Genomic DNA, 17123 nt, shown 5'->3' with positions numbered 1-17123 from the left:
CCGATTTGGACCCAGTCCTTAACGGAAAAGACGAAGCAGGTCCGTTCTGTCAGCACTGCGGACCCCGGACTCCATCCGACGCCATCTGCTGAGGCTAAAGTCTTGCCTGCTGGTATCCATCTATCCTCGGACAGCAAACAGTCTTCGCGCAAATTACAACCCACGGCTTCCAGAAGAGGAGCGTAATGGTGCTGAGGTTTTTTACCATCTTGGCGTCCAAAGCAACCTCAACATCTCCACGAGGGTGCTACTAGGCAACAAATCAAGAGAGAGAGACGATAGGCCGGGGCTTTCCTCACTATCGGTGCGGGAATAAACGGGCTGCGTATCTACTATGGGCTTGGGACCGTCACGTTAAAAGTTTCGGCTCCTAAAACCATTGAAAGGGGGGTGTAGCCTACGGCATTTTATCTGAAGCATAGATGAGGTGCTACATATCGCATTGTAAAGCGGCGACTATACTTATCAGTAGTCGGATCCATAGATGCAAGATATTTATACATCTCATACAAGAACCATGGTGTTGGTGGGATAGTGCCCTGATGTCTGATTCAGCCGTTGGCTCGAATCGGTATAAAGGGGCACAGAGCGCTATAAATAATAACAATCCAATTGGATCAGGGCATTGAAGTGTATTAGAGCACTTCATTCAAGACCATAACGGTAGACTACAGGATAACAGTAACCTATAGGAGGCAATGTGGTCAGCATTTCGCTCGTCCGAGATTATTATCCTGATTTGACTCAGGTACTCATTCACAGCTGAGTCGACTGGTATCCAATTACGATACAAATACCACAGCCACCAGTTAGATTTGAACCGCGACCTTCCGTACGACAGCCTAGTGCTCTAATCACTCAGCTATTCGGACACTAGCTATAAAGAAGAGCATAAAGTCGGCTAAACGATCATCATGAACACGCTTTTGTAAAGAGACTAATCCTCTTAAGGCAACCTCAAAGCTGCTTGAAGGAGGGCATTTTTCCTTGTCGCTGGAAAGTGGCCAGACTCGCGTTGATCAGTAAGGGTAAAGGAGACACGGAGCTCCCGTCTGCATACCGACCGCTGTGTATGCTTGACACGGCCGGAAAAGTGCTCGAGAAGCTCATCAGGGGTAGACTCGCTGAAGCGATCCGTGCTGCCGGGGACTTATCCGCAAGGCAGTTCGGGTTTAGAACAGGGAAATCTACAGTGGATGCTGTTATGGAGGTCGTAGATGCGTTTAATCGAGCCGGGGCACACAGCCGCCGATCTCGACGGATAGTGCTCCTCATAACGCTTGATGTCAGAAATGCCTTCAATTCCGTAAGATGGACAGATATGCTAGGCACATTAGAGAACTCCTTTCACGTGCCAAGCTATCTCTGCGGATATTGAGGGATTATCTGAAAGACCGCTCCCTGTTCTATGAGACGCTAGAGGGCCAGAGGAGGATGGAAATCACGGCGGGAGTAGCGCAGGGATCCATCCTAGGGCCGGACCTCTAGAACGCTTCCTACGATAGTCTGCTGAGACTCGATATGCCTGAAGAGTCGCGCCTGGTCGGTTATGCAGACGACGTTGCGGCACTTGTTGCCGGACGCACTGTTGAACAGGCGCAAAGCAGACTTGGCATATTGATGCGACGGGTAAGCGGATGGATGACTGCTCGCGGTTTCAACCTTGCGCTGGGAAAACCGAAGTAGTCATCCTGACCAGAAGGAGAATCCCGACCTTGCGTCCCATATCGATCGGCGAGTTGACTTTAGAGTAAAAACCAGTGATTAAATACCTTGGTTTAATGCTCGACTCGAAGATAAGCTTCTTCGAGCAAATCAAAGCAGCAGCGGACAGGGCTGCAGAAGGAGTCGCGGCCTTGAGTCGGCTAATGGCGAATGTCGGCGGCCCTATATCAACTAGGAGACGTCTCCTCATGGGAGCAACGCAGTCCGTCCTTCTCTATGGTGCGGAGGTATGGGCTGATGCCCTTGACAAGGAGGTACATCGTACACGCCTCGCTCAAGTGCAGAGGCGGGGAGCTTTGCGAGTGGCGTCTGCTTATCGCACGAACCGGCTGTGATGGTGATTGGGGGAGTGATCCCCGTTGCCCTCCTTGCCAAGGAGCGCAAAGCTATCTACCGCCGTAAGAGCGAAAACTTAAGAGAAGTGGTTGCCCGTGAAGAACGTCAACGCACCCTTAACGAGTGGCAACTTTCTTGGCAAAATGAGCCAAGGGGCAGGTGGACTGCGCGGCTCATCGACAAATTAGATCCGTGGTTGAACAGAAAGCACGGTGAGATTGATTACTTCCTTACCCAACTTCTATGTGGGCATGGAGGTTTTCAGTCTTACCTGCACAGGGTTGGGAAGGCGCGATCTCCTGATTGTGTGTTCTGCAATAGAGTGGCGGATGACGCTGAACACACCTTTTTCTCTTGCGAGAGGTGGGACGGCCTCCGCCAGCAGCTTTATGCAGACACAGGGGAGCTCTCTCCAGATAACATTGTGCGAGAGATGCTGAAGAGCGCTAGCAGCTGGAATCGTATTGCGCATTATGTTCGGGCTCTTCTTACTACGAAGAAGATTGAACTCGACCGGCAGAGGGATCGGACGGTAAGGGGTTCCCTGAACTAACAACTCCCTTCCTCCCCTCCCCTCCCGTTGGTGAAGGGAATTCCCTGACTTGAAGGCTCCCAAAGCCGGGAGAGCGGGAGGGCTAGTCCGAAGTAATGTGTCAAACGGTTCCAGGCTAGTTCTCTGATGACAGGGAGGTGTTTAGTTGGTAGTCCGCCAGCGTGCTGTTGCGGGAGTCCAACACTCTGTGCGCAAACGCATTCACCTACCCTATTCCCAAAAAAAAACCTCAAAGCTGAACCGAATCCTTCTCAAAGAACGTAACAAGAAACTGGGCTATCTACGTATACAGAGTGGGAGGTACACAGAAAGCGATGAAGAAACGGCAAAATATTTAGTTGAACTGCACTTTCCAGGCAGCATCCAAAATCTAATCTCAGGGGTGACAGGTGCATATACCCCTCAATCGAAAAATCTAGCATCGTAGTCTCACTGGAACGAATGAAATGGGCATTTAACTCGGTCAATGAAGATGATTTTAATTCCCAATCCAAGGAACCCACCTGAAAAGGCTAGTAGATCAGTTCAAAAGGGATACATACATTCCTAGGTGGCCACTTCTCAAGATTCACGCAACCGAATGCAGTAATTGGGACTCCTGAAGAAACGAAGCAACCCGGGGCTCTTGAACAGTGGAACACGTAAACCTTAGTAAGGCTTTTAACGGGATACTGCTCCATAAACTACCACATGCGAAAAACCGAGTGGTGGTTTCTCCTTAATGTAGCCAATGTAAAAAGGAGGAAGAGACGGCCCTTCACTTTATATGCGCCTGCCCGGCCTCTTCAGACCTCAGACGAAGATACCTTCGTAAAGTTTTCTCCAACAAAAAGTCTGCAAATCTGCCTCTGGAGAATGTTTTCAGATTCGCGAAAGTCTGTGAACGTCGTAGGTAAAAGGCCATTGAACAGACGATCTCCGGGAATAGTACAATGTGCTTAACAAAGACCTGAGTGCTTGGAGCTGCATCTCCCCCACTAAACTAAACTAATTGACTATAACTTGATGAACCACTAGGTTGCCTCCGTATTTAACCAATCCAGCGGTAATTCAATCGGTTGCTGAAGGTTTATGATCAATCACACGAACCGTTTCTTCCATTCTTTATGGGGGCAAGATTTGTCCGTCGTTTTTGGATGACGTGACCTTCAACTCGCCTATATTTGGTTTGTTGAGGAGCTCATATGCTCATCAAAAGTGACTCTTGGCAGAATGAACATCGAAGTGTATAAAGCTCCTGCTGAATTGGTTGTAAAACTTCCGCGCGTGGCCCGGTGGTTCTATGTACTTATTGTATTCACAGACCTTTTGGTTCTCCCAGGCTCCATTCGACGGAGTTCCAAGAAACACCGTTCTTCTATTCTATTACCAGCTTACAATTATCATCGAACCAGCTCCAGCTATGACTCTTTTTGCAACTGGAGCCAAATATGTTTGTTGCCGGACCAATGGCAACATTCTTCAGGTGGTTGTGATGATCACTCGTCGACGCTTTATCTCCAAGACATCTGATAGCTGCAATTATTGCGACATCCGTTTTACCCTAAAAGGTGCTGTAGAGACCTTTGTTATGGGTGGCTTGTTCACTTTCGACTGTCAGATTGAGAATTGTGTTTTTTATGACAGGCCATAACACAACACCTAAATAATGATCCGACCCTATGTTGGCCTTGAGAGATAGCGGTCTGTCCAACCTAAAACCTAGAGGACCAGTTACGGCCAAATCGCGCAACGCATGCCTATAGACAGAGTTCTGCAATTGTCACTAGCCAAAATATCTATAGTAGTTCAGCAACTATTTACATATAAAATTTTCTATAGTTTACCATCCCAAATGAGACAAGTTACAGATTTTACAAGTGTAAGCTATTTATAAACGAAAATGTGAAGTTATCACTTGTATGTTATTTGAGAATTAATGGGGCGACTTTCTGCATCCATAATATGATCCCGAGAAAAAAACATTATCATTGGCATTAATTCATCTGTTCAGCTAAGGTTTTTAAATCTGAACGTGTGACAAATTTTTTAGACTATGTTGAGATTTAGTCACAACTATTCATAGAAAATATTCTGAACTTGCCTACATATAGTGTCGAATTCCTAAGCCTAAGATTAAAGCAACAAAGATAAGATGTTGGCTCTCATAATTTTATTATTGAAGTTCGCTTTGCCATGTATAATCAAATTTCGATAATTAATGAAGAAACCTTGATTGATTGAATATTTGTATTTCAAGTTCCAGTTATATTAAATTAATCAAGTTATTGTATTAACGTACCAAAAAATCACTAAAACATCTTCTGTTATATCCACCACCTCCGTCGTCAATTAAATGACTGATCTCTTCAGCCCCCATCTTTTCTTAATAAGGCAATAAAGATGCATCGGCCGGGAATCGAACCCGGGCCGCCCGCGTGGCAGGCGAGCATTCTACCACTGAACCACCGATGCTTATACCATTACTTGAAAATCTCCAAATAAAATCCAAGAAATTAGCGCTCAACATTCCTCCTCCAATTATAACTATAGAAACTACAAAAACTAGAGAATCTACTTTTGTTACTCAGCAAACGATGATCAACAAGTAGCCTTTCACTAACGAACTATCAGTGATCAGTTGCTGCTCATGGAAGATGTACAGCAACCACATTTCGCTAGTGTAAAGAAAACAACTGAGCAATTAAAATATAATAAATAATTATAACGAATTGGTTTGAAACAAGATTTCTTCTGGAAGCTGTTTTGAGTTGATTCAGGATATATGTAGGTGCAGTGCTCTCAATATTTACAATATTTGAAAAGCAACCCGTACTGTAACTGTGCAATTTTATGAATTACCAGCAACCAGTTCTACAATAGTGAATTCAGTAAATCAGCTACGGATATCTCCATGATGCTAGCTTATAAATCGCAGAGCCATCAGTTCTTATAAACACAGAACATATTTTATTCGCTTCTTGTAAATCTCCTGCAACGATTTGTCTTGGTGAATTAAGATGTTCGTACCCTCGACTCAGCGTTACTGCCGCAATAGCATTGAGTAAAACTTGTTTTTGCAATCTGATTTAAATATCTTCTAATCAAAACGAATTACCAATTGAAATTTAAAACCCATGAAAAATTATGTTGAGCTTATCAGTTAATGAAATCAGTCTTGGCAGAAGAAAATCGGAATTTTCTTATTCGATGGACAAAGGAATAAATTTAGAGTGGCTAGGTCGATACTAATTTCAAAATTGATTTGCATAGCTATGTTACATATTTCTAAAAAAACTGCGCAGCGTATTTTTGATCCAGTAGACATTCCTGGTCTTCCACTTCCATTTTAGAACATCTTTGGAACCCCAGCTTTAATGTGGTATAGTTCGCTATGAGGTTCCCAAAGGTGTTCCTTGGTAGCAGGTGACACCAGTGACCACAGTTGATATCGATGAATGATGGGATGATGTCCCCTCGAAAGAAATGTTGACTGCCTGGAAACGCATCGAAGCCGAGGCGTGCCACATACCTAGTTGGATTGGCTACTCTAAGAATTTACCATGCGAACTACACGGGAAGCTTCATATATTGATCCAAAAAGGTTGTGTCGCTGCTCTATGGTAAAAATCGGGTGAAGCCATAGGAAGCAAATATGCCCCTAGCGAGACTGCAGCTCAACGGAGCATTATTATTGACAGAAATGATAACCACAGTAATCTCAACATTGCAGCTAGATGAATTACCTGTATATTGCTGGGGTGATTCAACAATTGTACAATCCCTAATCGAGTGACTAAGGTTGGGGACATTAGTAAAAAGGGCTGAAACTGTCAAATCAAAGGAGAATTCCGTTGATTGTGCAACAAGGGGTATCAGCCCGGGGAATACGAAGACAATTTGTGGTAGAAAGGGACACGATGGTTGCAGAACCAAAGTGATCGAAGTTGTTTGTTTCTCGGAAATATCAAATGGATTCGACTTGCTAACACGGTATTCCAGCTTCCCGAAACTACTAAGGTTAGTAGCATATCTCACCCGATATAAATTAAAATTGCCATCAAATATGATCAAAGACGACGAAAAGTACTACAACTTATCCAAGTGTCAGCAAGTGCGGAAGAAATCGAGGCGGTCAAACAGAACCCTGGGTTACAACTAGTGAGATTACATGCTAAGGGTTAGAGGTAGATCATAAATATTCGACACTGCTGCCTTGCGATCATTGCGTTATTCAACTGATCATTCGAAAAACTCACATGTGCATACTTCATGGAAAGGCCATGGCGGACCGCAATCAAATAAGGAAGCGCTACGGAACTCTGAATGATCAGAAAGTAACACACAATGAGAAGAAACATCGATGCCTTACCGGGGTACGGTAAGCGGTACTAACGGAAACAATAATTAATGGGAGACCTACCAGAAGGCCACTGTTCACTTGGAACTAATGATCGAAGGATAGTGTTACCTAGCTTTTTATCCCAGTTGATGGGCCATATTGTAGTGGTACCAACATTTGAGGAGTTTACCACAGTATTGTAGTAGACACAACCTACCTTAATCAGAATGAAAGCTTGCACCGTTTATACACCCGAGCCACATCGGATAAGCAGACTTCCAACAACAAGGAAAGAGAAACGAAGGCGGTGAAATGGCCATTGGCTAACGTTAACACCGTTCCTCTTGGGAACGATGGGAAAACACGAGCCGTCATCGTCGTACAAGCAAGTTGGCATCGTGAATGTACACCCTTTCCCACTAAAACTACCGAAGAAGCCCAGGAAGAGAAATCCTGCTGAGACAGATAACGATAATGGAAAGACGTAAACTAGGATGCTAATATTAACAAAAAGAAAGTACACAGAATATTTCTGCAGATGAATATGAGATATGGAAAACTGACGCTGGATACCGCCGAAAAATCGGGGTGATCCCGACTCATTCGAGCAGAGTTACGGATTGAGGTGCATTTTCAGATTGACGACATAATCAAGGCTCGCCTGAATGCGATGTGCAGACAAACTACGAAAATACATTCAATTGTGTCGAAAGCAAAAAGGGTCGTAGGAGTCTCCACCAAAATAATTCAGCCTGGCAATTGGACGACATCTACGCTTAGCACCGATATCGAAAAATTTGCATCAAAGATACCCCAGTTAAGCACCACCATCATCGTTACTGCTGGTTAAGCATGGCCGTGAGTTTTGCACTCAGTGAAGCATTTTCCTTGGTAGGCCTCCTGGAAGTAGATTACCGAAAACGTCGACAAGAAATTCGAACCAGCAGCCAATATCAACATCAGGGAATTCAAACCAAACAGATGAAGAGAGACCATCGTATCATCAGTTACGGCGATTGTAGACCGGCAGCCAATTCGGTTTCATGGCCATGTCTGCTTACCTTCTGTGTAAAAGCTACCCGTACGGGTCACTAGGTTTCTGGGACTTACCTTGAGCGAAATACCGCTCCAATAAATCTGAAGCCACGAAACAAACTTTTATTGTTGCTACGGAAGATTCCAGATAGCAAGTTTGCCCCCCATCCCAGCAGCTTCGTCTTATGGCAACTTCGGAGATTCTATACAATATTCTTGCGCCAGCTCTCAGCGTTGCGTAGTTTCCCTCAAAATATTTGGCAAGTCATCTTACACGAGGAGAAGACAATTTCAAAACCGATATTTTCTTGTTGCACTAATAGTTTGGCCGCTTCAATATGTCGTATCATGCCTCAATCGCAAACTGCAAAAGCTATACAATGTTTTCCATAGCCGCTTCCTTGGAACTCTTTTTCTTCTCAGAAGCCGCGGGGATCCAGATTTACGAAAATCGGAAGCTATGCCGTCAGTTAACCGCTACGCAACGTAACGGCGCCACAGCTAGTGTTTTGTCCAGGCAGTATGCGCCTATGCTCACTAATTCGATATGCTTAAAAGCTGTCTGGCGTCCTAGCCTACTTGTCGCTCGATCTGATTCAGGGTATGTCACGTTTTCTTTTTCTGCCATAGATATTTCTTTGTAGGCTGAATCATCCACATTACACGGATTGGATGACCCGCCCACCGCAGCCTCTTTATCCGAAGTTTATCCGTAACGGTCGTGGTATCGCTCCAAAAATGTTGTCCTTACATAGGGGGAAAAAGCTCTTCGGAGGATTCTTCTCTCGAACCCGTTAACACAAGATCCACCATTGATATTTTCCCTAAAGTTTGGAAATGCATATACCTCAATAATAATGTGAAGTTGAAACCACTTCGCGGTAATGTTGGAACAGCGTCTGGAAAATAATCGCCGCTATTGCAAGAAAGCTTCAAACTTTCGTCAACATTTCTCTGTTTCGTTTTGTCAGGGTACTCTAGCCTCACATAATTTTCAACAAAGAATTTCATCAGCGTATGAAACCGTTAACATGCTGACGAGAAAGCAGAAGTGGCAGTGAATAGGCCGGATAGTAACAAAGTCAACTCTGTCGCTATTCTATGCACTGGAATCGACTATCGCAGGATGGTCAATTAGATGATTACAAATTCCGCGGAAAGTGCTACAGAAAACTGAAATATATTTCAACGGATCTTACTTTAGTAATTTTTCCGCTTTTTACCCGTCCTTCGAAATTTCCAGTATGTTTGTTTGTCACACCCGATTTATTCGGAAACGGTTAGACCGATTGTCACGAAAATTAGTGAGAGTATGTAATCTGGTGTTCCTTTTACATGCAGTCAGTGGCGCCATCTTGTGTTAAGTTTAAGGGGGGGCTCCCCATACATGTAATGGAGGATGCAAATTTTTTTTTCACAGAATGTAGCCATGTGAGATATCAATTATTCGGAGGTATTCGGAAATATGCAGTTTGTTTGTTTAGGGTGAGCGCAATATCTATGCCTGTAATATGTATGTATGTCTCGTAGTTTAGAAAAATATCAAGGATTATGTTGGATTTGTAGCTATATACGGATAGAAAAATGCGCGTTTAAATTTCTTACATAAGATGAACACAAAACCTTTATGCCCGATGCGCGAGCTTCCGGTATTCCGACTTGCTTTCATTTCCGATCGATTTTTATGTTCAGACCAATCTTCACCGGTGAGTTCTCGTCAGCACGAATTACATGTCTATACTATCAGAGACGTTTCTCTCGCAACTTTTCTACAATCGATGCAAATGCGTATCGATCACGGACATCCTCATTTCGGACGTGATTATGGAAAATTACGCCACTGGTCTAACTCTACATCTTCGCCTCCGCTACCGCGAGGTGTTGTTCATCGTTTTTATAGTCAGCCACCATCCGGACTGTAGAGGGCAATAGGCGAACGACACGGTGGAAAAGTTTACATTTGAGAGGTCTCTGCGTCGATCATAACGAATGCCAGTTATGCTGATGGGTGAAGCAATTTCATAACGCAGTTCACCATTGGTTGGTTGCCCTAATCCGAGATTTTTCTTTTATTTTCTGCTGAGTGCTTATCTGTAAAAGTGATTTCACCTGAAAAGAACTATCAAAACTCCTCACAGGATACATCTATACTTAACTGTTGCGATTATGCAATTGTCATTACCCTAGGAAGGAAGGATCTATACACTCCATTCTAGTGAGGCATTTTATCAGAGTATGGTGACTGTCAACTATCAAATGTGGGAATTTCATTGTGGTTTCTCATGTAGCTTTCTGTCAAGACTTTTGCTATGATATAACATCACAGAAGTGGCACTCATCGTCAAAAGCTCTCGTGCTTGTGTCAACTCTACGGAATGGTATTATTTGCCTTATTTAAACATCGGTCAGTCATAATACCATCATATTTTAAAAGCATCTAATTATTCTGATGAATTATATTATTCGCTATCTCCATAATGTTTCATTCATTATGGGGTTCCAAACTTCGTGACGTGGCTCATTCGAACTCATCAAAACTGTTTTTTCCGTTAGTAATTGACTGATTTTATCTATCAGATGAGCGCATAATAAAATGGTGACTGAGTCAAGATTAGTCTCTAGTGCTATCTAATTCAGATACAACAATGGGTAATTTGAAGGTATCGAATGATCCGAATGATGGTTCTTAATTGTTACTACACAGCGGAAGAGTCAATTGGTAAAACGGTAGTGTTTGTGAATGGAACAGCTAAGGATAGAATTGTAAAGACAAAAAAAAAATGAACAAAGTCACTCGACGTTAACTTCGATATAAAGTGCGTTTTTAGGGATTCGAAATACAAACAAAAAAATTTCATTTGAGAAAAGGAAAAAATACCAGACTATATTTGGTCGTATCATTCGTTAAATTAGCTCCAGCAAACGTGGCGTACAGCAACTCTCAAAGCTTAGGCCCATTGTGGCAACCCTTGTACCTCTATTTAAACCTACGCTGTATTTTTACGACGCTCGTAGGCTTTTGCGAATTTCAGAATGTATTCGAAAAGCAGGCAAGAGAAATATCTTCACCAAAAACCGGATGAAACCAGGTTACCAAGGCCATCTTGTCCTGCTCCTTACATCATCTACGAATAACCGACCTTCCAACCCTGTTTTCTCCAAATGATAGTATGAGTAAGTAGATTTATTAGAAGCGTTACTAGCGCTTTCAAATCCCCTTCTTAAAGGGTAATAAAAAAGCTACTCTATTGTCTTGAGGTCCTTTCAAATTTTACCTGCCAGACCCCGCCGAAACTGTCTGCCTACGGCTTACAGAAAAAACCGAACTAGAAGTGTGGAGAATCAAATATGAAGGATGCTATGAAGTGTGAATCCCCAGAGGTAACCAATACTCGGATAGGTACCACTTTTGCAAATTCTCAACGCCAAAACCTGGCTGTGGTATAAGTTGCTGAACAATAGGCGAGGAAAGATTCAATCAGGGAAAATCAAATTGGTTGAGCAGTATGTTGGCAAATTGTTACAGGTATTTGGACTATGGCCATACATCCACACTCTACCGGGACCTGACAGAGGACAGCTTGTCGCAGATGCGGACAGGTAGGTCATAAAGCAAAATTTTGCAACGATAAAGAGAGTAGCAATCTCTGCAGGAACTCTAGACGGCAGAACGATGCACATCCTTCGGGCACGGGGTGATGTTCGGTCTTCAAGGCCTAACTAAGAGGAAGGATAACTCTGAATGACAATACAGATCAGTCAAAAGGAGACTGCATCGCGATAAATAAAAGCAACGCTCGCAATGACTGTGAACTGAGATCTATTGGATGATATACTGACCACCCGCAAAATATGTGCTCTGCGGGAGCACTGTACGCATGATGTCGGACAGATGGACCGTATCTTATAAGAATTATTCGTTGTGCATCAACTTCAGATTAATATCGACAGCATGAAAGACACACAAAATTTTGCCCACTTTTCACCATGACGAAGGTGTACGAGGTGATCTGACATCCTGACAGTGATACATGAACTGGTATTTTTCTGTCGTCGGTAGATGGAAAGACTAAAGAGACTTTGGGGTGCTGTCTGCATACCAACCAACCTGTTTCATGAATGTGTTCCAAATGTTCAGTAAGTGCCGACCCTAAGTGTAAAGTAAAGATTGTGGATGGGGTTCATCGAACTGAGGCGTACAGTCGTCGATATTGACAAGTAATGCTTCCGGTAACGCTCCATGCTAGAAATGTCTTCCGAAGATGGCCAAATATGATAGACACACTAGAAACTCTTCCCCGGTTCCGGGCTTCCTTTTACATATATTGCAGAATTATCTAAGCGACCGTTCCTACTCTATGAGACGCTGGAGATGCTGGACGTTAATCCAAGAATCTGATCTCTGGACAAATTACTATAATAAAGTCCTAAACCTCGACACGACAAATGATTTGCCCTTGGTTGGTTATGCTGATGATGCGCGGTACACTTTATTTGTCATACTGTCGTATATGTGGCAAGTAAGCTCGGGGTATTGAAACGACAGGTAAGAGGACGAATGACTGTTTATTGTTTCAGCCATAAGCTGGGAAAAATGCAAAGGAATAATTTTATCTAAAACGAAAATCCCAACCGTACGTCTTGTGCCTACCAGCGAGACAATTATATAGTAGAGTCAAATCAACGATTACGTATCTCCGATTGAAACTCGATTCGTAAATGAGCTTTTCCGTGCAAATCAAATAACGGCTGCAAGATTTCCGGCTTTAACTTCGCTAATAACAAGCCCTGGAATCCTACTTTAAACAAGAGGTGCTTTCTCAAGAGTGCAATGCAATCCGTTCCGCTATGGATATGGGCTGTTGCTCCTAGGAGGAGACGCCTTCCGCGAGTTTAGAGGGCCGACTGTGATGGTGATCGCAGAAGTGACTCTCGTCGTCAAAGTTTGTAAGATATGCAAGGAATAAAGTTGTAGTTTAAGGGAAAAAAAAGGAAGTTGATAAGTGCTTCGGCGAAGACTAGATTCGAATTCCTTTTTGTCGAAGACAAGGTTGAGGTTGCTCTTGGAAACCACTTCCTTTCCTTCATTCCCCTCACATAGTTGAAAATAATTTCCTGATTATAAGGCCCCTAAAGCTGGAGAGCGGGTAAACTAGCCGTAGTGATATGCCCAAGGGCTCCGGTCTCGGATGTTTGGGAGGTATTTAACTGGCAATCCGACGGCTTATGGTCGCGGGAGCTCAACGCATTCACTCACCCCATCCAAAAAAGAACCCTGGCTAGCTAATCAAACAATCTACCCATGCTCAACGATGTTCAAATCTAAATCCTGGCTCTAGCAAGACTCCTGATAGATTAACACCAACTGGTATGATATAGCGTTACCATTTAGTGCGAAACAACTACTAAGATACCTTGCTTCAATCGACTTTCTTCCAGATCCAGTGTAGATTTTTCACTTCGTTAGAAACAGGTGCGAAGGGGGTATAACTGAAGGCTTTTTGATATCCATAAAAGCTCCCAAAGTAAACTCATTCTCGAATGTCGCCATTCTAGTGAGCACTTGGCTTGCAGGGGATCACCCTAGAAATACACATATCACTTATGAACCAATACTTTTAGGAAGAAGAACGCTATATTATTTGGTAGAAGGCTTTTGCTCCATGTTATTGGAATAGAAATAGGTGCCAAGTATAAGGGAGGGATTTATTTCTCATATGGAGGTGCATTCTATTCCCCTTATCATTAAGCTAGGAATTATGTAAACTGGAAGCCGGATTTGTATCAGTGAAAGGAATTAAGTTGGAGATTGATTTTAGCAACCTAAATGATAATCCTGATGATAGAACATAATTAGAAAGGTACGTCGATGTCCCCAGGTTTCAATCCCTCAAACTTTACCGCCAAAGATTCGATACTCTTACTTCCAATTTCACTGAAAATTACCGCGCTTGGTGGTGCTACAGTGTCCACATCCTTGTTCATAAACGATACCGTACATTCGTGCAAACCATTTTCTGTGATTAATACATCGCCTCTATTGATTACCGGTGTCCGGTCAGCGCAGATCTGATTCCCGAAACTGGTGTCGAGCTCGCTCCGTTCAATTTCTCGCTTCCTACTTTTCCGCTTCTTCTGTTTAAGGTTTCGGAGAAGCTTCTTAAAGGTAAGCTCTGTAGTTCCTTCACCAATGCGAGCCTCATACATTGATTCTGTAAATGGATGCACACTCTCTCTCTCCGGGAAGGTTAAGTATGGAAAAGGGCACCGAAGATGTTAAGCCAAAAGTCATTATTGTTCGATTATTTGCATTCTTCACTCTCGAAATGAAAATGGCGCTCTACATTTTTCTGATATGCTTGAGTTTATATATTTTCAGGAAAAATAAAAAATAAAGATTGATTTTTCCAGGCCCTTATGGACTTCATCCTCAGGCATCTTAGTTAAATGATCGGGTTCTGTTCACTAAACATGCGGATGATGTCCACTGCCCTAGTTCGAGAGTAGCAAGGAGCAGTAGTAAGGACTTACTGCTGGAATTACCTTAGGGAGAAACCTTAAGGTCACCCCATCAGCGCACTCACTCTCATTGAAAGCACCCTTTGCGAAAACCCTGATTATTAAACCTTGTCTGGCCACCGAACAGACAGGCATTTGTCATCCTAGGAAGAAACCCCCGCAACAATGGTGAAAAATGAGGTTGCGGCTCAAAGATACATCCTCTTGTTTCCCGCCTTCGTCTTAGTATTAATATGAGAGAATCCAACTTCATTGCGATCACTGTTAGTCCTACGCTTTTTGCATGCATTGCCACTCGCAAAGAATTGCCGCATCCAGTTACGGGGGTTGTCAGCGTGTCGCTACCGTCCACTTTGCATTTGCGGTCCAGCTGGGAGTTTTCACAGGCTCATAGTGCCCGGTCCACATTTAACCGTTTTCACATACCAGTAGCAGATCATATCACATTACCAGCTTTCCTTTCTTCCACTTTTCTTCGCAAAAGTGAAGAAAACAGTTCTAACTAGCAGAATTTAGCCTGCAGTTCTTTCTCCTTAGTGGCTGGAGTTTCCTTTACGGTGCCTTTTTCTGTAATAAAATTCTTTGCCCTATTCCAATCTTTAGGAAGAATATTGGACAAAAGGTTCGACAGAGATTCACGGAAATTGGTTGAAATATAAAAACTGTATATTGGCCCTCAGCCGAGCATAACACTATTATTTGCTAGAAATAGAATTCTGGATTGCTTTATCATCTTCATGATCTTTCACTAATTACAGAATTATAAGCCTAATACCATGCGTCACTCAAACTAATCAAAGCTATTTTTTCCGTTTCCTATCCATTTCCAGAGATAATATGAGCCAAAAATTAAATGGTGACTGATTTCAAATGAGCCTAAAGCTTTGTCCAATTCAGATAGAACAATGATAGAGATACAGTATGTTCTGCCATCTTTGATTTTAGTGACGGTGCTTCTAAAAATTGAAGTGAGTGCTACACTTTATCTAGTTCTTGAAAATATATAAACCTAACGAAAATATTAACTCACTTTACAGACAGCTTATATATGTGTTTACGAGAATATCAGTGCCTATATGTCACCTGAATATGGTGCAATGAGGGTTGATATAATCAACAAGACTGTGTGCAACGTAGATTTGAATATAACACAAGCCGTTAGAAACCCTAAAATTCGCTTGTCTATATATGAACTAATCGGGAAAAGGATCACTTGGAAAGTAATAGACGTTGCTTATAAAACATGTGACCTAGCCCGTTTAGCAAGAAGCAATGCAATAATGAACGCTGCAACGGCCCTTGTACGAAAATACACGAATCTTTCACTGGTCTGTCCCCTGCCTGCTGGAAAATATGTTATACGAAATATGAAGGTCTCAAATGATTTAATTCCATTACGACTATTCTATAAACCGAACAACGTGATGGTTCTTGACTGTCACTTCACAGCGGAAAAGTTGACTGGTAAGACAGTATTTTTCGCAAACGCAACTGCAAAAGCTAAAATCTTAAAAACAAAAAAAATTAAACAATTCATCCAGCCCTAGCGATCTTAAAGGCTCTAAATATAAGTGAAATAAAATTTAGTTTGAATAAAAGTTGATGATGCTACTCAAGACTGCTTTTACTGGTACCATAAGTTAGGGTAAGCCCCAAAAATGGGAGGAATCGTAGTTCCAAGCACTCAGGTCTGGTATATTATGTCGATCGTACTATCGTTCGCAACCCTGGCGAAATTTTTCGAATCGGGGAGCGCGCAGATTTCTCCTCTCTGATATATTTTCGCGATAAATGTGATGAACATAGGATCATCTCATCTTCTTCCTTGTATTGACTGGAAATCCCTAGGCTTCCGAGGCCAGTTTCTAGAAAATTATACTTTAGAGGGCAGGTCCTTTCACAACGATTTTTGACTACCGCAAATTTTTGCATTTGGCGGCATGAATTCTGCTTAACACTGCCTCTGCTCCCACTTTTTCTCTCTTTTGGCTGGGTGAATGCGTTCACGCGGTTAGTTTGGGATTCCAAAAAAATATGTCGTCGGACTACCAACTAAATACTTCCTCATCACCAGTGAACTTGCTTGGAACCGTCTGACGCATTACTTTGAGTTAACCTTCCCACTCTCCTGCCTTGGGAGTCTCCAAGGCGGCGAATCCGTTTCAACCACCGAACGAGAGAGAGCAGGAAAATTGGTTGGTTCAAAGAACCACTAGACATCCGATTCCTCTTTGCATCGCGTTCAAGCTTCTCTGTAAATAGAAGAACTCGAAAGTACACTATCAGTATTCCTTAACGTCTTTCTGAGAATATTATCCGAAGAAAGTTTCCCTGTGTTGTCCCTTGAATCTCCAGCGTCTGGTGGATATGGAGATATATTCAACAACTGCAACATGGCGCATGGAAAATAAATTTTGCCATTTTTAGCATCAAACGTTACAAAGTACAACGCTTATCTAGATAGACTGCTGCACCCCTCACTTCGATAACGACCGCAATGACAGCAACCACTGCGAACATTCCTGGTCTAAAACGGAACTGCTATGAGAAGTCCTCGCCATCACGTATCGCTCTGCCAGTTTATTTGTCAAGAACTTTTCGATCACCTTCCGGGATGTGTCAAGTATGTAGGAT

General features: G+C 42.8%; 1 protein-coding gene and 1 non-coding gene across 2 annotated transcripts in view; one reads left to right on the top strand and one right to left on the bottom strand.

The window, feature by feature from the left end:
• Positions 1-16036, top strand: part of LOC119653439 — a 46824-nt gene extending 30788 nt beyond the window's left edge. Inside the window, exons 2-3 of the mRNA XM_038058019.1 lie at positions 15320-15457; positions 15527-16036. Coding sequence (XP_037913947.1) covers positions 15395-15457; positions 15527-16036 — 573 coding nt within the window. The 5' untranslated portion in view covers positions 15320-15394. The remainder of the gene's footprint in view (positions 1-15319; positions 15458-15526) is intronic.
• On the bottom strand, positions 4998-5068 carry Trnag-gcc. Its single transcript has one exon. It is a non-coding gene; the product is annotated as a tRNA-Gly (tRNA).
• Positions 16037-17123: the final 1087 nt, after the last annotated feature.

The sequence above is a fragment of the Hermetia illucens genome, chromosome 4, assembly GCF_905115235.1.
Source record: "Hermetia illucens chromosome 4, iHerIll2.2.curated.20191125, whole genome shotgun sequence".
Taxonomy (NCBI): Eukaryota; Metazoa; Arthropoda; class Insecta; order Diptera; family Stratiomyidae; genus Hermetia; species Hermetia illucens.
This window is presented reverse-complemented; position numbering and strand designations above follow the sequence as displayed.